Genomic DNA, 19,324 nt, shown 5'->3' on the forward strand with positions numbered 1-19,324 from the left:
CAGCTGGTGAGAGCCCAGGCACTGGGGGTGCAGAAGGGCGGCAGGAGGGGGGGGCAGCTGAGTTACCCACGAGCGGGGTAATCAACCTGCCCTCAGCCGAGATTCCCCATCAGCGGCTGCGCAGAATCCCAGCTGCAGGGTGGGCCCGGCGCACCTGCCTCCTGACAACGGGCCCCCACTTGTGCCTGCTCATTGGGGGTGAAACAAGAGCGCTTCTCCCTCTCGGGCAGGGGCAGGGGATGAAGGCACACAGCCCGCCTCGGCCTCAGACCCCACCCAGGCCCCTGCTGCTCCCAAGGTCAGTTCCGTCCACAGCACCGGACCCGGAAGCTGGCTCCCTCCTCCTTCCGACTCGCTATGTGGCTTCTAGGATGTCAAGCCCCCGCCTCCTCTGCTCGCTGGAGAGCTGGTCCCACTCACACCTGTCTCTCACCTGGCCCTCCCTGTCAAGCTCCAAACTCACAGTCACTGTCCTGCCTGCACGAGGCGATCAGTGGCAACTCAGTACAACACGCCCCAAACCCAATTCCCAGTCTCCCCCACCTCCCGCCCCAGGAAATGGCAACTCTGTCCTTCCAGCTGCTCAGGCCAGATACCTCGGGGTCATCCTGGACTCCCCTTCTCCCTCTTCCTGCCCCCCATCCGCAAAGCCTGCGGGCGCTGGCCTCAGAATCCAGCACGTCCGCCGTGGCCGCCATGGTCCCGCCAGCAGCAGCCTGCCCCAGGACATTGCATCCGCTTCCTCAGTGGCCTCCCGGCTCCCACGCCTCTACCCTTGCTCCCCGCAGAGCAGCCTCCACTTAGCAGCCGAAAGTGATCGTGAAGACAAATGGCAGATGGTCACCGAGGAAAAGGCAAAGTCCCTCCTCTATCCGACCTGGTAACTCGCGGCCAGCCCCGTGCTCCCGCCGCCCCAGCCACACTCCCGCCTCGGCAACTTGCCCATGCTGTTCCCTCTGTCCAGAATGTTCTACGACCTGATGTCTGCTCTTCGTCTAGGTCTTGGCTCAGATGTCACCGCCTCAGTGTGGCCTCCCCGGACACATCACCAGCCCCCTCTCCGACATTTCTCCCTCCCCTCCTTGGTGTTCTCCCTCCAGAACAGTCTACCCTGGCACATAGCAGGCTTTCCATAAATGCAGAATGAATGATACTCAGTTCCCATGGCCTAGACTGTTGTTCTGTCCTCTCTGAGACACAGAAAGGTTAAGGTGCTTGCCTGACCTCACGCAGCTAGTAAGTGGGGACAGCATACTGGGCGCTCTGGTCTGTCTGTCTCCAAAGTTTTGCTCTTGGAGGCTGGGTGGTCTGGGCGGGGGGGGGGGGGGAGTCTGGCCATGATGCTTCCTCGGGAAGTTACTTAACTTCCAGAGCTTCGGGTCCCCCACCTGCAGAACAAGGGGAGCACGGCAGGGGAGCGGCTGTGAGGACGAAGGAGCACTCCCAAAGTGCTACGGTTACTGTTGCTCTGATCGATACCTAAAGCCAGGGCCTCCCTCCCTCCCGTGCCCGGCACGTCCTCCACGCATCTTCACGTCTCCGGAGCCGCTTCCGATGCCCCCGGCCCGTCCTCACCTTGTTGGCAGAGACTCAGCACAGGGGCTGTTGACTGGTACGATGATTTCATGATCGTTGCTAAGTCCCCCAGTTTCTCGGTGATGGATCTCCCAGGTCCCATTCAGCTGAGTGATCTGAGGGTCTAGGATCTAATGGACCGCAGAGTTCTCAGACGCCCACTCCTGCACACACGGGGGACTTCTTAACCAGACAGTCTGCCTCAAGTCGTTTGGAACGAGGCGCTAAGAGAATTGGCACTTGTCCTCGGCAATTCACTGAGGGAGGCACCATCGTCCCCGTTCTAGAGATGGGGAGACTGAGGCCTGATGGCGAAGGGACGCCCTGGAAGACACACGGTGGGTGTTCCATGGACACAGACCTGCCAGATCCCAGCCCCCAGGCTCGCTCGCAACTTCCCAGTGACTGTCCTAGGAAAAGTCTCACCCAGCATTGGACTCAGGGGAGAAAGCACCTCCTGGGGGCCCGACCCAGACAGTGTTGGGTAATGAGCTTGAGTGCAGTACGCTTTAGTTCCTCTCCCCCAAGCAGGTCCCTGTTGAATCTCCCTTTGATACTAAAACAGGAAAGGAGGTTCAGAGAAGATGGGCGCATTTTGGAACGGAATGTCCAGTAGTCCGGTAGGGTCAGTGTCAAGGGTCATGGTTCCCCCAGACACAGCTCCCCGCTCCCTTTCCCGGGGACGCGTGCTGGACCACTTGCCTGTGGGCAGAAATCAACTTCTGCACAGCCCACATTGGCACAGGCTGTTCCCTCCTGGAGGCCCTTCCCCTTTCTCTGCAGCACCCTTGACGTCCCCCAAGCCCTCAGCCGCTGGCCCTTACGCCTGCCCTCTGCTCTACCTGCACCTGGGGTGCGGTGGCCGCTGCCTTGCTCACCTCCACGGCCCCACCAGCTAACAGGGGGCCCAGGAGAACAGGAGCCCAAGGGGTTTGCGAAGGAGATGAATGAGCCCGTGAATGAGACCCCACCAGTCAGTGAGGACCTGGCTGAAGAGGTCTCCCCCGCCATGGTGGCTCTCCCCGCAGGGTCCCCAGAGTGTCCACGGAAGCCCACGGAGCTGCCCAGCAGGGTCTCGTGGACAGGGCTGCCTCCCACCCCGCTGATCTCGGCTTTCCTTCCCCCGCCACCTGGCGCCGCGGCCAGGGAGTGTGAAAGGGAGGCCCCACAGGTGGGCGGGAGGTGGGTGGACAGACACGGGGACAGATGCCAGCAAGGTGGTGGGTGGGAAGATGGAGAAAACACTTCCCTCTTGGATGGTGGGTATTGGCGTTGTTTTTTTTCCCTTCAGGCGGTTCCAGAAATCTAAGGGTGGAGACTGAGCCAGAAAAGGAAGCCGGGGCCCCAAGCAGCCCCAGCCGCCAGCCCCACTCACAGCCCGGGCTCTGCCGCCCCCATCTGGAACTCATCCCCTCGTCCCTCGTCCCCTCCCCGTCACGCCTCGTTGCCCACAGCAATAGCCCCCGACCCCCATCCTCCACACAGTGAAACCCTTCAGCTCTCCTCCCTCCCAAGTGGGCAGGGACAGGCGTCAAGCCCGCCTGCCTCCATCCCATTCCAGAGCAGGGAGGGCAGCCTTCTCTTCAAAAATTATTCAGAAAAGAAGCTCCCAAGAGCCCCTTCTCGAGCCAAAGAGAACTTTCTGGAATGATGGAAATAGATCTGTATTGTCCAGTACGGTAGGCACACACCCCGTGGGGCTCTTCGAGACACACTAGAAAAGTGTGAACTGAATTTGTGACTTTATTTTGCTTTAATTAATTACAAAAGTAGAAAGCTACCCGTGGCCAATGGCGAGGGCATCAGACAGCTCATTCTAGGGCCTGTGCTCTGTGGCGGGGCCTCCCTGGGGCTGGGAGCCATGTCGCTCCTGCTTCCAGAACAGCCCTATCTCGTGACAGCTGTCTCTTCTTCCCCATCACGTCTCAAAAAAAAGTCCATCCAAGTACTCACGTTATTCTTGTCTTTTATTCCAGCATCTCCCAGAGCTCCGATATGTACAGACTTCATTTATACACATAATATACACCATATATACGTATTTATATATATTCACACACCAGCCCACGCGCTCTCAGACACTCACACGCACACGCCCTTCCAGGAGACGCGCGTGGCCGCCTCTGAGCCCCGCTCGCTCGGCCGGACGAGAGGCGCTGGGCTTGCCCCGCAGTTGTGAGGTTTTGTGTTTTTTCTTTTCTTTTCTTTTCTTTTTTTTTGCTTTTAAAAAGAAGGCCATTTCCTCCAGAGGTAACCTCTCCCCAAAGCCAGACTCCTCCCCCAAACACTCTGAAATATTTTTTTTTTTAAAAAGGAAGCAGTTCTCCTCTGCTCTGCCAGGGTAGTTCAGGGAGATCCAGGCCCATCCTCGCGGTCCTGGAAGGCCGGTCTACCCAGTGCTCCCGGGGTGGGGGGGACCCCGGATGGCGGGAGGGGCCCCCGGCAGGCCAAGAGCCCCGCACGACTGCCGACCGCCCGCAGGGCCTGCGGCTGTGCGCCTGGGCAGGGGCTATAGCGTCAAGGGCACCTGCCAGATGAGGAGGGCGCTGTCCGTCTCCCCGCATGGGGCCGGCCTCCCACTGCCCCCCGGGGCGCTGCCAAAGTTGCGGTAGCCCTGCCCCCCGGAGATGATGGCCACGGAGCAGATCTCCTTGCGGTGGGCGTCGCGAGTGCAGGGCCGGCTGCGCACCCAGACATCAGGGTCGTCGGCCATCTCGTAGATGGAGCCGTCCTCCTCGCTGTGCTCCAGGGCTGAGCCATCGGCGGGGGGCTCCCGCACAGACAGCAGCGGGCCCGGCAGGTGGGCGGTGGAGCGCAGGCGGTACTGCAGGAGGATGCCCTTCTTGCGGGTCAGCTCACGGCCCACGTGGCTCACGGGCGCGGGCGCTGGCTCGGGCGCCTGCCCGTCCGCCTTGTCCTCCTCGGCCCGCGGCCCCTCGGCCTCCTCCTGGTCGCTCCGCAGGATGTCGGGGGCCAAGATGCTGGTAGCCACGGCCAGGAAGGCCACAGGCCCGCAGTGACCGTTGAGCGAGACCATGCCTTTCCCTGTAAGAAAGGGACAGGGAGAAGGGGCCCGAAGGCCCAGGGCTTTAGGGGAGGCACCCACACTTCTCTCTCGGAGAACTTTCTGGGTGGCAGTTATTGTTTTGGTAACTGCAATCTATGTTGGAACCTTCCAGAAGGCCTTGGGTCTGGGGGAGGGCTCTCCCACACTCTAGGGCTACTTTCTGTGGAGGAGTGGGACAGGGAACAGGAGTGACCTTATGAACCACTTGGGGGACTGTCAGTGTGAAAGCACCAGCAGCCCCCCCCCCCACCTGAGCCAGCCGCAGGTCTTCCTGACTTTGCTCGAGACATCGGCCTTGCCCGGAGAGCCTTCCCCATCTACCTGGTGCTACGCCCCGTCCCCTAAAGCCCAGTTCAGGCTCCTCCATGGCACGTCCTGTCCTTGACTCCACCCACAGACTGCCAAGCACCCCTGTCTCGGTGCCCCTCGGTCCCGGAACACCTGCCGTCACAGCACCTGCCCCCCACCCGGCCTCAGCTGCCTCCACGAGACTGTCAGCACTGGGGGGCAGGGTCTCTGCCCGATGCACCCCTACAACCCAAGGACCAACACCGCAGGGAACAAAATGACCTCAGGGAACAAAATGACCTATGTGATGAAAACAGGAGACTCTGGAATTTAGGAAGGGGGGGCTCCCGTTCCGGCTGGGCTGGTCTGCCCTCAGGGCCTCCACCTCCCACCCCACCTACCCCGGCCCTCCAGCCGCAGCTGGAGACCACTTGCTCATCACTCTCGGGGCAGAGGCAGAAAGGGGCCCGGGGTTCTGGGGTCCTCCCTGACCCCGGCCTTGTTCTCCTGGCCCTTAGTGCCACCCGACAGGAAAGACCTCCCACTACTCCACTGGAACACATTTGCACGCGGACCCCATCCCCAGGAGCCCTCGGTTACGTCGGTCTCTGGAGCCCAGACATTTTGAAGCTGCTATGGGGAGGGAACAGGAGGGGCCCGGCCATTTGTCAAGAGTCTCCACCAATCCTGAAGCCACTTGACCAACACACACCATTGTGCCCATTGGCCAGATTAGGAAACTGAGACCCAAAAAGCCGCTGGGAGACTTCCGGGTGGGGTGACGTAACTCCACTGTGCCACAGGCCCACCTGTGGTTTCAGGGGGCATCGGAGAATGAGCCCCCACGTCAGAGGAGAGCGGAAAGCCCCTGGCACAAGGCTCACCCTCCCAGGCCATCTGCAGCTGACTCCCGGGCCCTGCTGAGACCGGTTCCCAGAGCCCCACCTGTGATCTTGGGGATGCCTTCCAGCCGAGGCACGGGCAGCAGGACGATGACACCCTGGTCAGTGCCCACCCAGAGCAGACCCTGGCAGATCAGGAGGCTGGTGACACACAGGTGCTTCTGGCCTGTGGAGAGAGAAGCCAGCATGAGCAGTACCCCTCCTGGGGGGACAGCAGCCAGTTCTGGTGAGGAAGGGGCATGGTCCGGCTCCGCCCGTGAGACAAGCAGGAAGCTAGATAGGGCTGTGGTTAGGACCTGGGTTTGGGAGGCTGGCCTGGCTGAGGTACAGTGGGGCTGTGGGAGGACGGGAGGGGGTAGTGCCACAGAGCACGGTGCTGGCCCCCGGGGGCCCTCCGTGGGGTGGGGGGGCTGAAGCAGACGCTGGTGCACGCAGAGGCACGGGGCGGGGGCCGCTGCGGATACAAGGAGCAGGGGGCTGGCAGTCTATAGCAGCCCCTCGGTTTCCAGCACAGGCTGGCCGTCCTGCCCACGTGGGCCTGTCCCCCAGGTGAAGGCCGAGCGCACCCAGCAGCCCCCGGCCCTCCAGGGAGGCGGACGACTCCGTGCCAGGAACAGCGCGCTGCTGATGTCAGCCCGCATTCGTTCTTGTCTGGCTGTCCCCCTGGTGCTGTCTCTTCATTTTAGCGAGACTGGCGGTGGCAGGGAGAGCACTGGGGTCCCTCCGCTCTTTACAGGAGGGGACATACAGTGTGGGCTCCAGGGCCCGGCGCCAGGCTCAAACCCGGGCCCCCTGCCACTTCCCAGCTACACGACCCAGGCCAGTCCCTAAGCCTCTCTGTGCCGTTTCCTCTCCAGCAAAACCGCCTCGTCCCGAGGACTAAATGAGTCAACGAAGGCACGCAAATCACTGAAGCCAGTGCCTGGCCCACGGCACACACAGAAAGGCCCCGTCAGCCGCTACTACTGTTGTTCCGTTGCTAAAACTGCCGGCCAACGGGAAGGGGCACGAGGGAGGGCCTGCGCACGGACTGCTGCCTTCCTAAAGGGCTGAACCCTCCTGCCCCACCGAGAGGGGCTCACGCTTCCCCGAAAGCAAGTTCACATTCACCCACGGGATGTGTGAACTGCTGCCTGGAGCGGTGGCCATCAAGCCGGGCGTGCACCCCGGAGGTGAGCCCCAGACTCTATTTCTGGCAAGGGCACAGGTGACACAGCTGCTGTGCGTCCGGGGACCGTACTGAGAGAAAGGCTGCTTTGGGGGTGTCTAAACCACACATAAGTCTGCTCTGGTCTGACGGAAGCCTCGCGACGGCTGGGAGAAATGCAAGACACGGATGTTGCGCCCCTTTTCCAGAGGAGGATACTAAGGTCCAAAGAGGTCACCCAGCTGGTGGGTGCAGGGTGGGAGCCGAGCTCCGGTGTGCTGAGTACCGTCTACACTGCGGCCGCCACTCCACTCTTGAGCAAATGACTGCGGTTCCACACGGGTAGGGGCATGGGCTTCCTCCGAGCAGAACGGGGAGGCTCCCCGGGGCTACCGTGTTGGGGTTCACGCAGCACTAACACGGTGTGCTCTACCATCACTGACCCATTCGCCCAGCACCCCGGGACATCCCAGGCGCCTACTGTGCACAGGGCTCTGCACTCAGTGCTGGACACACGGATGGGAGCCGCACACACACAGTTCTGCTCCTGGGGAGCAAACACTCTAGGACTTTCCATGATGATGGAAATGTTACCCAGCACGCTGTTCAATTCCGCAGCCATTAGCCACATGTGCTGGTGAGCACAGGAAATGTGGCTGGTGGGACGGAGGCACTGAATGTTTCATTTCATTCAGTGTTCACTGTAAGAGTGCCTACCGTATGTGCCGCCCAGAGAGGGGAAAGGGGAAGTGAAAACATAAACAAGGCACATAAATACCAGGCAGAAGATTCAAATGGGGGAGGGGGCAGGGAGTGGGCAGGAGGATTCCCGAGTTTCCTGCCTCACCCTGCTTTCTGGAAGGATGGGGAAGCAGGTGTGGGGATGTGAAGTCTGGAGGACAAGGACAAGGCAGCCACGCCAAGTCCCAAGCTAAGGACTGGGGGCACAGCACATGCAAAGGCCCTGTGGCAAGAATGGGTGGGTGGCAGGAGATACTACAGCCAGTGCAGCTCAGGGATGGGGGAAAACTCAAGACAGCTGGAGAGCAGGCAGACCAGGGTAAGGACCAGACTTTTCACTCTGTGACAGGTGAGAAGCTACTAGAAGGTCTGAGCAGAGGAGCGGGTGACCCGGTTTGGAGGAGCGCGTTAGCCGCAGAGTGGCAGAGGACAGGAGGGAGGGAGCAAGCAGACCAGCCAGGCAGAGACGGTGGCGGCGAGACGCCATGGTGGCCTGGAAGATGATGAGAAGCAGTGCATTCGAGATCCGCTTTGAAGCAGGTGGACAGACCCATTGACAGACTCGAGTGGGTAGGGAGAGAGGACGGGAATCAAGGACAACTCCCGGGTGTTTTGTCTCCAGCAGCTGGGTGCACGGCAGTGCCTCGGACTCAGATGGGGGAGCAGGCCTGGGGTGGAAGGCCACGCTGTTTCCCGGAAGTGCAGCTCGAGACGCCCGTGCAACTGTCCGCAGGCAAAGGGACAGATGCGCCTGGCGACGGGATCCAAACTCGGTCCTCTTCGCGGTCCTGATTCAGCGTCGGGAGGCAAACCCCAGCAAGAAAAGCCAGCTCATCTCTGGACAACAAGGGCAATTTCACAAGCGGGTCTGGGTGTCTGTGGAACTGGGACTCTTCCCCACGCCTGGATCGGTTCACAAAGTGTAGCCGCCAAACCATTAGGTGAGTGCTCCCCGCCCTCCCGGAGTCCATGCAGGCTGCCACTCCCCCTACTGACCGCCTGGCTCCTGTTTGACCCCAAGATCAAGGTCTCTGTGGCCCCATCGCTCTCTTACTGCTTGCTTCGCAGATGGAAGACTCAGGAGGGCAGCCGCTTATCTGCACACCCCAACTTGATTCCCCAGCTCCCGGCCCAGCGCCCTGGCTCACGAGGGTCCGCGAGTGCACAAGGGAATGCATACCAGGACAAGCGAATGCAAGCAGAAAAGTGAAAAAGGACACAGGCGTTGATGTCACATACCAGATGTGCAAACTGACAAGTCGCTTTCTTTCTCCCATCTATCAGGGAGGATTATAAACCGACCCCGCTCCATGATTATTAGAATTATACAGGTATGTGTAATACAGACACACAGCGGGCCCAGCTCTGAGCCCGGAGAGTACGATCAATAAAAGGAGGCCATTGGGATAACGTCTGTGATGATGGAAAGGGCCTGGACTCGTGGCTTGCGATCGACTCCATCAGAGCCACAAACCCACAAAAATAATTAAGCCAAGAGAGCGAACAGGGGCACATTTTTCATCTTGCCACCTCAACTTCTCTTCCAGGGCCCCTGGGCCGTGAGCCCAGGGAGAGACCCTTCCCTGATGCCCCTGCATCTTCCCTGCCCCCACTGGACAACCGAGACCCAGTCGACAAGAGGAAGGCAGCAGGTGCCAGAATTGAGAAATGACTTCATCTGCAGACCTCATTCGGAAGCCCTTCCTCCTCCCCGTCTGCCTCAAGGAAAAGAGCAAGACACTTCACAAACAGTCCGATAGGAAAAAAAAAAAAAAATTCTAATGGTGGATAAATATTTTATCACAGAGACTTAATGCAGCAGTGTTCAACTCACCCAAGCCATCTATCTGGAGATATACAACTTTAAAAAGCTCAGGCTCTCGGAGAACATTTTATTAATGACCTGTCTAGTTAAGAGGAGGGGGGAGTTTAGGTTCAAAAATGCATTAATACCGGTCAGGTACATGAGTGGAAGAAAGGGGTCGGGGGAAGGAAGCGTGATAAATTTTTAACACGCCTTTAAAAAAAATCCACACTTAGAAGAGGAACAAATTTATTACTAATTATGCAATTATTTCATTTGGTGGTGTGGGGGAAGAAAAAAATACTTAAAAGCCTTTTAAAAATATCTCTAATAAAGAAGCGAAGAATCCTGCTCTGTTGTCCTTCCGCCGGGACATGATGCGAGGTGGGCGGAAAGACGCCCTCCCCCTGCGGCAGCTCTGGCCCGGCTCCTCTCCGGGTTGGGGGGTCCTGGCCAGGCAGGTGTGGCAGACCAGGAACAGCCAGGCTTGGGGAAGGGGGGCCTAGGGCAGAAACCCCTGGGGACCTTTGGGGAGGCCCTGCGCCCGGGAACCTCAGCCTCCGCCCCCGATGTGCCAGGCCCAGCCCCAGGGAGGTCTGGCGAGCGAGAGGGGACTTCTCTGCTGGAGGTAGCAGGTGCAGCTGGAAGGACACGGACAGGACAGTGGGGCCGAGCAGCAAGGATCCCAGATGTGTGGCCCGCGGAGCTGGTGCAGTGAGGGGCAGGGATGGCCCCGAGGACGAGAATGAAGGTGATGCTGGTGGGTGGCACTGCCAGGGACTGGGCCGCCTCCAGCCAGGGACTGTGGGGCGCTGTCCTTGCACTGCCAGACGAGGCCCAACCTCCCTGGGAGGTGGGGACCGGGGATCCCCCGGGGTTCCCTGCTCGCTGCCTGTCACGGGGCTGGAGGGTGGCAGAGCCAGCCTGACTCCAGCTCTGGTCTGATTACGCCATACAATCAAGCTCCCACTCGGATCTCGGCCCCTCCCTGTGCAGATGGGGAAACTGAGGCCCAGGACCGGGGTTGCTGTACAGTAGGTCTGTGAGGGGCGGCGATTAGGGTCCTGGCTCAGGCCTCCTCGGCAGTGTGACCTTCGGTCATTTTACCTCCCGGGTCTCCGTTTCCCTGGCTCTGACATCATAAGGACAGCGAATGCCCTTCCTTCCTTAAAGGGGAACAGCCAAGGACAAGGGAGCCCGCGGACCAGCAGATGCACTTTAAGCTGACACAGTGAAGCCACGGCTGTGAGGAGGGGCCGCGATGGTCGACCTGCAGCCGGTCTGCCCGTCAGTCCCGCCTCGGACCTCTGACCGCACCGCAAGCTGACCCTTCCTCTCCCCTCCCCCGCCCCACAGAGGAGGCCGAGATGATTTAAAAGGCCCACTTTTTTGTTGTTCTACTAGCCTGAAATAATTTAGCTACCAGCATAAATGTGGAAATATTTCTGTGATATAAAGAAATTTTTATCTTAGTTAAAATGGATTTACCTTGTATAATGGCTAAATACTGTGAAATACAATGAAACCGAAGGGAGAGGGAGGGAGGGGGCAGGGAAGGAAAGAGCGAGGGAGGAAGGAAGGAAGGAAGGAAGGAAGGAAGGAAGGGAGGGAGGGAGGGAGGGAGGAAGGAAGGAAGGAAGGAAGGAAGGAAGGAAGGAAGGAAGAGAGGAAGGGAGGGATGAAGGTTAGGAAGGGAAAAGAAGAGAGGGACGACAGCCACAACCCAGAAAGCGCATTTATTCTCGTCACTCGCCTCCCATGCTCCCAGCCTGGGCAAGGCGTCTTCCATGCCTGAGGCATTTATCCGGAGCCAGGAACCACCGCTGGTCCCACAGAGGGACCACAGGTTCCAGGAGGCAGAGACACCTGCCCGAGCCCCCCAGTGGCCAAGCCAGGACCTGGGCCACCTCTGAAGCCATCTCTCCCCCATTCCCCATGGTGGGACGCTCAGGCGACTCCCGGCCCTGCCTCCGGCCCACTGCAGGACCACACACGAGCCACATCTTCGTGCTGAGCAAACCTCAGCTTCTGCGTGTGTGCACTGGGGACAACACCCGCTCTGGGCGTTACCGTGAAGTGAGACCCTGTATCTAAAACCCTCGGAACCTGGCTCAGTGCAGGGCTGGGGCAGGGTGCACGGCGGGTGGCTGTTACACGCTGTCACTGCCACCGCTGATCTTGGGCTTAGCAAACGCCACCCCGTCACCACCAGTCCAGACTCGGGGACGGCTACTGTGACCGGCCGGGAGGAAGCAGGAGCCAGGGTGATCTCCGGGTCCCCCAGCTGGAGTTAGGGACCAGGCCTCTGTCTCATAGCCCCTTAGGTTCTGGCTAAGGTGCCTGCCTGAGGCCCGGCCTCCCAGGACAGGGAGATGAGTCCCCCAGCTCAGCACGTGGCCACTCGGACCTCCACATGGCCCATCTGCTGAGTCCTTGTAACAATTAGTTCCCCACCTGCCAGGCCGGCCCCGTGTCCCTGGCCGCAGGGCCCCTCAGCTCTCCCAGCTGCTGAACCCGGCCCAGCTTGGACAGGATGGAGCCTCTGTGTCCTCCCAGACCAGGCTGCTTGTCTGGTGGAAGCTGGGCCAAGCTCTAAAGCCAGCTGGGGGTGGGAATGGGCCCTGAGCAGGTGTCTGCCCTGGCTCCCTCCAGCACAGCCAGCAGGGTCTGGGCAGCGTCGTGGGCGGCAGATGGGAAGGGGGCTGCCTGGAGCCGACTCCACGGAGGCCTCGGGCAGATGCGGGGAGGAGCGGGGGTTAGGTGAGCTCCAATCTTCCTCCACCCCACGGAGGGTCACCAACAGCTCCACAGGAGGAAGCAAGGCCCCCGGGGGATGACATCCAAGCTCTTCGCTCTCCCCCTGCCTGCAAACCCCAACCGGCACAACAAGACAGCTGCCTTTCTTAGAAAAAACCTCTAAAGAGCGAGATCTCAGGTCAGCCTTCCCTCTTGTCCCTCGCCTCACATTCTGTACGTGACGTGAGTCAGAACTGGGACTCTGGTCAACTTGAGGAGTGGCAGGTGCGGACGGGCCTGGGTTCCCACCCAGCATGACTTTTCAGCAGCTGCCCGACTTGGGAGAGTCTGCTGAGCTTGAAGCCTCACTTCCCACGAGAAGTGAGAGGGAAGAGTGATGACAGCAAGAGAGGTTCGGGAAGGACAGCCCTGCCCTCGAATCCCAGCCCTGCTACCTCCCCTCTTGGAGGCCCGGTTGTCGAAGCCGGCCAAACGCTGCTTCGAGGGTTAACGACATGGGCTGGCCGGGGCACACTGGCCACGGAAGGTGGTCCACGAGGGTCAGCGCCTCCCCCTGCACAGCTCCAGGACAGCGGGGCACGAGGCCCAGCAGCAGACTCACCCGGCAGGAGGAAGGTGGTCCTGGTGGCAATGTTGATCTCCTGCAGATGCTCCAGCGTCTCGGTGTGGAAGAGGCGGATGGAGGAGCCGGAGGAGAAGGCCATCCAGACGCCGCTGCCCGCCTTCACCATGTGCGCCACGCTCACGGTCTCGTCCTGGTGCGCCTCGAAGCTTTGCTGTGGCACAGAGAGCAGGGCGTCGGTGCCGGGCTGGGCCTGCCGGCTGATAACCCAGGCTTGGCCGGAACCAGACTCGGGGCCGGAAGGGAACCTCAGGAGCCTGGCGGTGGCGTGCTGATAGATGCTTAACGACGGGTAGGGAAACCCGGTTTGTCATGTGGGCCGATTCCCGTGGTGTAAATACTTCTCATGTGGCCCATCGCAAGCTCCCCCCAGGACACCACTGCATGAGGAGCTAGGAAGGAGATAACACACGTGGCCAGCTCTCAGGAGGTGACAGACCAGCTCTAGTAAGCCCCACGACACAAGGGAAAGTCAGGGCCAAAGTCAATGCAAGAGGAGCTGACAGCTTACGTATATTACTGAGAGTTACAAACGCAACCAACAGGACGATCGGGGGAGGGAGGTGGGTAGCGTGAGTCAAATCCTCATCTTTTACAGCAGGGTGTCACATGTAATGTCCAAAAACTGATAAACCAAGAAACGGTAGGGAATTGGGCTCAAGAGGGTGGAGTAGCAAGATCCCGAACTCCCCTCCCCCCATGGACACGACAGTCTACCACTGCTCGTGGAATAACTCCCTCTGAAAGGGACCTGAAAATGGAACGAACAGAGCCTCCACAACAGAAGATAAAAGGACAGCATTGAGACGAGAGGGGAGGCGGAGACACAGACTCACCAGGGAAAAAGCCCCGCCATGGCACGTCACAGTCGGAAGGGACAGCAAAGGCACGGAGCCTCCCTGAGGAATGAGGAATTCGAGCTCCAGCTCAGGCACCCCAACCCTTATGGCCTGCCCAGGAGAGATGAGCCCCCAAAACAGCAGGTTTTGAAAATCAATGGCGATTACATTCAGGAAAACTAGGAAACTGAAGGGAACAGAAAACTCACTCTTAAGGGGCTTGCCTACACTCACTCAACCTGGAAACCAAAAACACCAATTTGACAAAAGCATACACCACTGATAAAGCAGATCCGTTTACTAACAACCTTAAAGGTTCTGCCAGAGTGGCAGAAAACATCAGGGGCTCTCCCCATGGACTGAGGCATTGGTAGGAGCCATTGGTAGGAGCATCTCAGTCTACCCTACTAACAATGGTACTGGTGGGCACCATTTTGGAATTCTCCCTGTAACCTGCTGGTGTCAGTGGATATACTCCACTGAGAGTCTTGTCCACCAATGTACCCCAGCAGCCATGGACATGCCCCCAGCCAGGCCAGGAGCCAGCCCCACCCACCAATGTGCCACAGCCATAGCCCCACCACCATAGGAGGGCACCACACAGCCCACGAGGGGGACACCCCTTGAGCCCCTGGCTCTGGTGACCAAGGAGATGGCACTTCTGGGCCCCACAGGTCATCCCCTACATAAGGCCGCTCATTTAAGACTGGGAGAGGTTGGTGACTCACCTGAGACATAGAAACACACACAGTGTAAGGCAAAATGAAGAGACAGAGGAACGTGTTCTGAATTTTAAAAAAACAAGACAAAGCCTTAAAGAAAGAATTAAATGAAACAGAGATAAGCAAACTACCTGATAAAGAGTTCAAAGTGATGGTCACAAAGATGTTCCCCAAATGCGGGAGAAGAATGGGTGAGCACAGTACAAACAGCAACAAAGAGATAGAAAATATTAGAAAATACCAAATGGAAGTTATAACTGGACTGAAAAAGACACGAGGAGTCCAACGGCAGACTGGATGAAGTAGAACAAATCAGTGAGCTGGAAAACAGAGCAACGAAACGCCCAGACAGAGCAGCAAAACGAAAAAGAATTAAGAAAAGTAAAGACATCCAGAGGGGACCTTTGGAACAACACCTAGTGAAGTGACTTTCGTGTTATAGGGATCCCAGTAGGAGAAGAGAGAGAGAAAGGGCCAGAAAAAAAGAAGTAATGACTAAAAACATCCCGAATCTGGGAAAGGAATCAGACATCTGGGTCCAAACAACCCAGAGGGTTCTAAGCAAGACAAACCCAAAGAGTTCCACACCAAGACATGTTGTAATTCAGATGGTGAAAGATAAGGGAAAAACTTGTTCTGTACAAGGGAAACCCCACAAGGCTATCGGCAGATTTCTCAGCAGAAACTTTCCAGGCCAAAAAGGAGAGGCATGACACATTTAAAGTGCTGAAAGGAAAAATCTTCCAACCAAGATTATTATTCAGAACTGAAGGAGAGATTAAGAACTTTCCAGACAAGCAAATGCTAAAGGAGTTCATCACCACCAAACCAGCCTTACCAGAACTGTTAAAGGGACTCCTTCAAGCTTAAAAGAAATGGCACTAATTACTAGTACAAAAACATACAAAAGTAAAAATCTCACTGAAAAAAGGTAAATGTATAGCAAAGAGAGTGAATCAATCACTTATAAAGCAATTGTAAAGATGAAAAGACATAACTGGTAAAATTAACTAAAATCATAGTAATTAGTTAAGGGAAGCACAAAATTAAAAAATGTAAAACATGTCATCAAAAATATAAAACATCAGGGGTGAGGAGTAAAAGGGTGAAGCTTTAGAATGTGCTTAAAATTACACTGCTGCCAACGTAAAACAGACCGCGATTATCACAGCAGATTTAATGTGAACCTCAAGGTAACCACAAGGGAAAACTTAGAGTAAATACAAAAAAGAAAATGAGAAAGGGATCTAAACCTAACAGGAGAAAGCCGTCAAACCGCCAGGGAAGAGAACAAGAGAAGAAAGGACCAGAGAGCAACTACAGAAACAGCCAGAACACAATTAACAAAATGGCAATAGATAGTATATACTCATCGATACTTTAAATGTGAATGGACTAAATGCTCCAATCAAAAGCCACAGAGCGGCTGAGTGGATACACAGCAAGACCATCTATACGCTGCCTACGAAAAACTGATGTGGAAGTAAGGACACCCACAGGCTGAAAGCAAAGGGTTGGAAAAAGATATGCCATGCAAATGGCAATGAAAAGAAAGCTGGGGTAGCGATACTTACACAAAATAGACTTGCAGACAAAGACTGTAACAGAAGGTAAACAGGAGCCCTACACAATGATAAAGAGGTCAATCCAGAAGATACAACTTTTACTAATACATATGCATCCAACAGAGAGCACCAAGTCTAGAAAACCAGTCTTAACAGACCAAAAGGGAAAAATTGACGGCAACGCAATACTACTAGGAGACTTTAATACCCCACTTTCATCGATGGATAGGTCGTCCAGACAACAACAAAGAATAAGGAAACATCGGCCTTAAACGACACATTAGACCAGGTGGACTCAACAGATATTTACAGAACATTCCACCCCAAAGCGGCAGAAAACACATTCTTCTCAAGGGCACACGGAACATTCTCCAGGATAGATCACATGCCGGGCACAGAAGTCTCCACAAATCCAAGAAAATGGACACTTTAGCAAGCATCTTTTCCAACCACGATGGTATAAAACCACAGATGAATTATAAGAAGAAAATGAGAAAAATCACAAAAATAGGAAGATTACAAAAAACAATAAAACAAAAAAATAGGAAGATTAAAAAAACATGCTACTGGAAAACCAATAGGTTGAAAAAGAAATCAAAGAGGAAATACAAAGCAATACCTAGAGACAAATGAAAACGAAAATAAAACACATCAAAATCGGGGGGGGGGGGTAGAGGTGGTTCTAAGAGGGAAGTCTGTAGCAATGCAAGCCGACCTTAAGAAACAGAAAAAATCTCAAATAAATGATATGACTTTACACCCAAAGGAGCTGGGGGGGGGGGGAGAACAGAAACAAACCTCAAAATTAGTAGATGGAAGAAAACATTAAATATTGGAGCAGAAATAAGTGAAATGGGGACTAAAAAGACAATATACAATGAGACTAAGAGCTGGTTCTTTGAAAAAATAAACCAAATTGACAAAGCCTTAGCCAGACTAACCAAGAAAAAAAAAAAAGGAAACTCAAATAAATAAAATCAGAAATGAGGGGGGAGAGGTGGGGTTCATACCACAGAAACGCAAAGGATCATCAGGGACTCCTATGAACAGTGAATGCCAACACCCCAGTCAACCTGGAAAAAACAGGTTTCCTATCCTAGAAAAAAAAAAAAGGGATCAATTCCTAGAACCATATAAACTTCCAGGACTGAATCACAAAGAAAAAGAAAATCTGAACAGAATGGTACTAATGCAAGGAGATTTTAACAGCAACCAGAAACCTCCCGACCACAAAAGGCCAGAACAAGGCGGCTTCGCTGGTGAATTCTACCAACATCCGAAGAAGATTTAATACCTGCCTTTTTCAAACTCCTCCCAAAAATTAAGGGACGGGAAGCTTCCAAACATATTTTATAAAGCCAGCGTCACCCCCAATACCAAAACCAGCCCTGATACCTTTTACAGGCCAGTACCCTGGATGAACAGAGACACAAAAATCCTCAACAAAGTATCAGCAAACTGAACCCAACAATACATTAAAAGGTTCATACACCGTGACCGAGTGGGATTTACTCCAGGGATACAAGGATATTTGACATCTGCCAATCAATTAACGTGATACAGCACATTAATAAAATGAAAGACAAAGATCCTATGATCATCTCACCAGAGGCAGAAAAAGCATTTGACAAAATTCAATGTCCATTTGTGATGTCGAAAAACTCTCACAACAAAGTGGGTATAGAGGGAATGTACCTCAACATAATACAGGCCGTATATATGACAATCCCACAGCAAACATCATCCTCAACAGTGGAAAGCTAAAAGCTTCTCCTGTAAGAACAGGAACAAGACAAGGATGCCCACTCTCGCCACTTTTATCCGACATAGTACTGGAAGTCCTCGCCACAACGATTAGGCAACGAAAGAAATAAAAGGCATCCAAATCAGAAAGGAAGAAGTAGGGGCGCCTGGGTGGCACAGCGGTTAAGCATCTGCCTTCGGCTCAGGGCGTGATCCCGGCATTCCGGGATCGAGCCCCACATCAGGCTCCTCCGCTATGAGCCTGCTTCTTCCTCTCCCACTCCCCCTGCTTGTGTTCCCCCTCTCGCTGGCTGTCTCTATCTCTGTCAAATAAATAAAATCTTTAAAAAAAAAAAAAAGAAAGGAAGAAGTAAAACTGTCACTATTTGTAGAGAACATGATACTATAGGTAGAAAACCGTAAAGAATACACCAGAAAACCACCACACCTAATAAATGAATTCAGTAAAGTTGCAAGATATGAAATCAATATACAGACATCTGTGGCATTTCTGCGCACTAATAACGATTCATCAGAGAAAGAAAATAAGAAAACGATCCCATTTACAATTGTATCAAGAAGAATAAAACACCTAGGAATAAATTTAACCAGGGAAGTGAAAGACTTGCACACTGAAAACTATAGACATTGATTAAAGAAATTGAAGAAGACACGAATCAGTGGAAAGATATTCCATGCTCATGGATTGGAAGAATATCATAAAAATGTCCATCTGGGGTGCCTGGGTGGCTCAGTCCATTAAGGGTCTGCCTTCAGCTCAGGTCATGATCTCAGGGTCCTGGGACTGAGCCCCACAGCAGGGTCCCTTCTCATCATGGAGCCTGCTTCTTCCTCTCTTCCCCACTCGTGCTCTCACTTGCTATCTCTCTTGCTATCTCTGTCTCTCTCTCTCAAAATAAATAAATAAAAATCTTTAAAAAATGTCTCTTTTACCCAAAGCAATCTACAGATTTAATGCATCCCTATCAAAGTTTCAACCCACACTTTGCGGGACTATAACAAATAATTCTAAAATTTGTACAGAACCACAAAAGATCCCAAATAGTCAAAGCAATCTTGAGACAAAGAAACAAAGCTGGAGGTATCATGCTCCCCGATTTCAAATTGTACTACAAAGCTATAGTAATCAAGACAGTACGATTTTGGTACAAAAAGAGACGCACAGGTCAACAGAACAAAACTGAGAGCCCAGAAATAAACCTGCACACATATGGACAATGAATCTACACCAAAGGAGCCAAGAACACACAATGGAGAAAGGACCACCTCTTCAATACATGATGCTGGCAAAACTAGACAGCCACATGCTAAAGAGACAAACTGGACCCCTATTTTGCACCAGACACAAAAATGAACTCAAAATGGATTAAAGACTTGAATAATAAGACCTGAAGCCATAAAATTCCCAGAAGAAAACAGAGGTGGTAAGCTCCCTGGCATGGGTCTTAGTGGCATCTTTGTGGATCTGACCCCAAAGGAAAGGGAAACAAAAGTAAAAATAAACAAGGGGGACTAACAAGCTTCTGACAGC

General features: G+C 54.7%; 1 protein-coding gene across 8 annotated transcripts in view; it reads right to left on the bottom strand.

Moving 5' to 3' along the window:
• Positions 1-3,521: 3,521 nt before the first annotated feature.
• Positions 3,522-19,324, bottom strand: part of ARHGEF10L (Rho guanine nucleotide exchange factor 10 like) — a 143,245-nt gene continuing 127,442 nt past the window's right edge. For all 8 annotated transcript variants that reach the window (XM_087858280.1, XM_087858277.1, XM_087858278.1 and 5 more), the window contains 3 exons: positions 12,883-13,057; positions 5,876-5,998; positions 3,522-4,620 (listed from right to left, as the gene is read on the bottom strand). In XM_087858280.1, coding sequence (XP_087714406.1) covers positions 4,085-4,620; positions 5,876-5,998; positions 12,883-13,057 — 834 coding nt within the window. In that variant the 3' untranslated portion in view covers positions 3,522-4,084. The remainder of the gene's footprint in view (positions 4,621-5,875; positions 5,999-12,882; positions 13,058-19,324) is intronic.

Source organism: Ursus americanus, chromosome 33 (genome assembly GCF_024610735.1).
Source record: "Ursus americanus isolate L20-20 chromosome 33, mUrsAme1.1.p, whole genome shotgun sequence".
Taxonomy (NCBI): Eukaryota; Metazoa; Chordata; class Mammalia; order Carnivora; family Ursidae; genus Ursus; species Ursus americanus.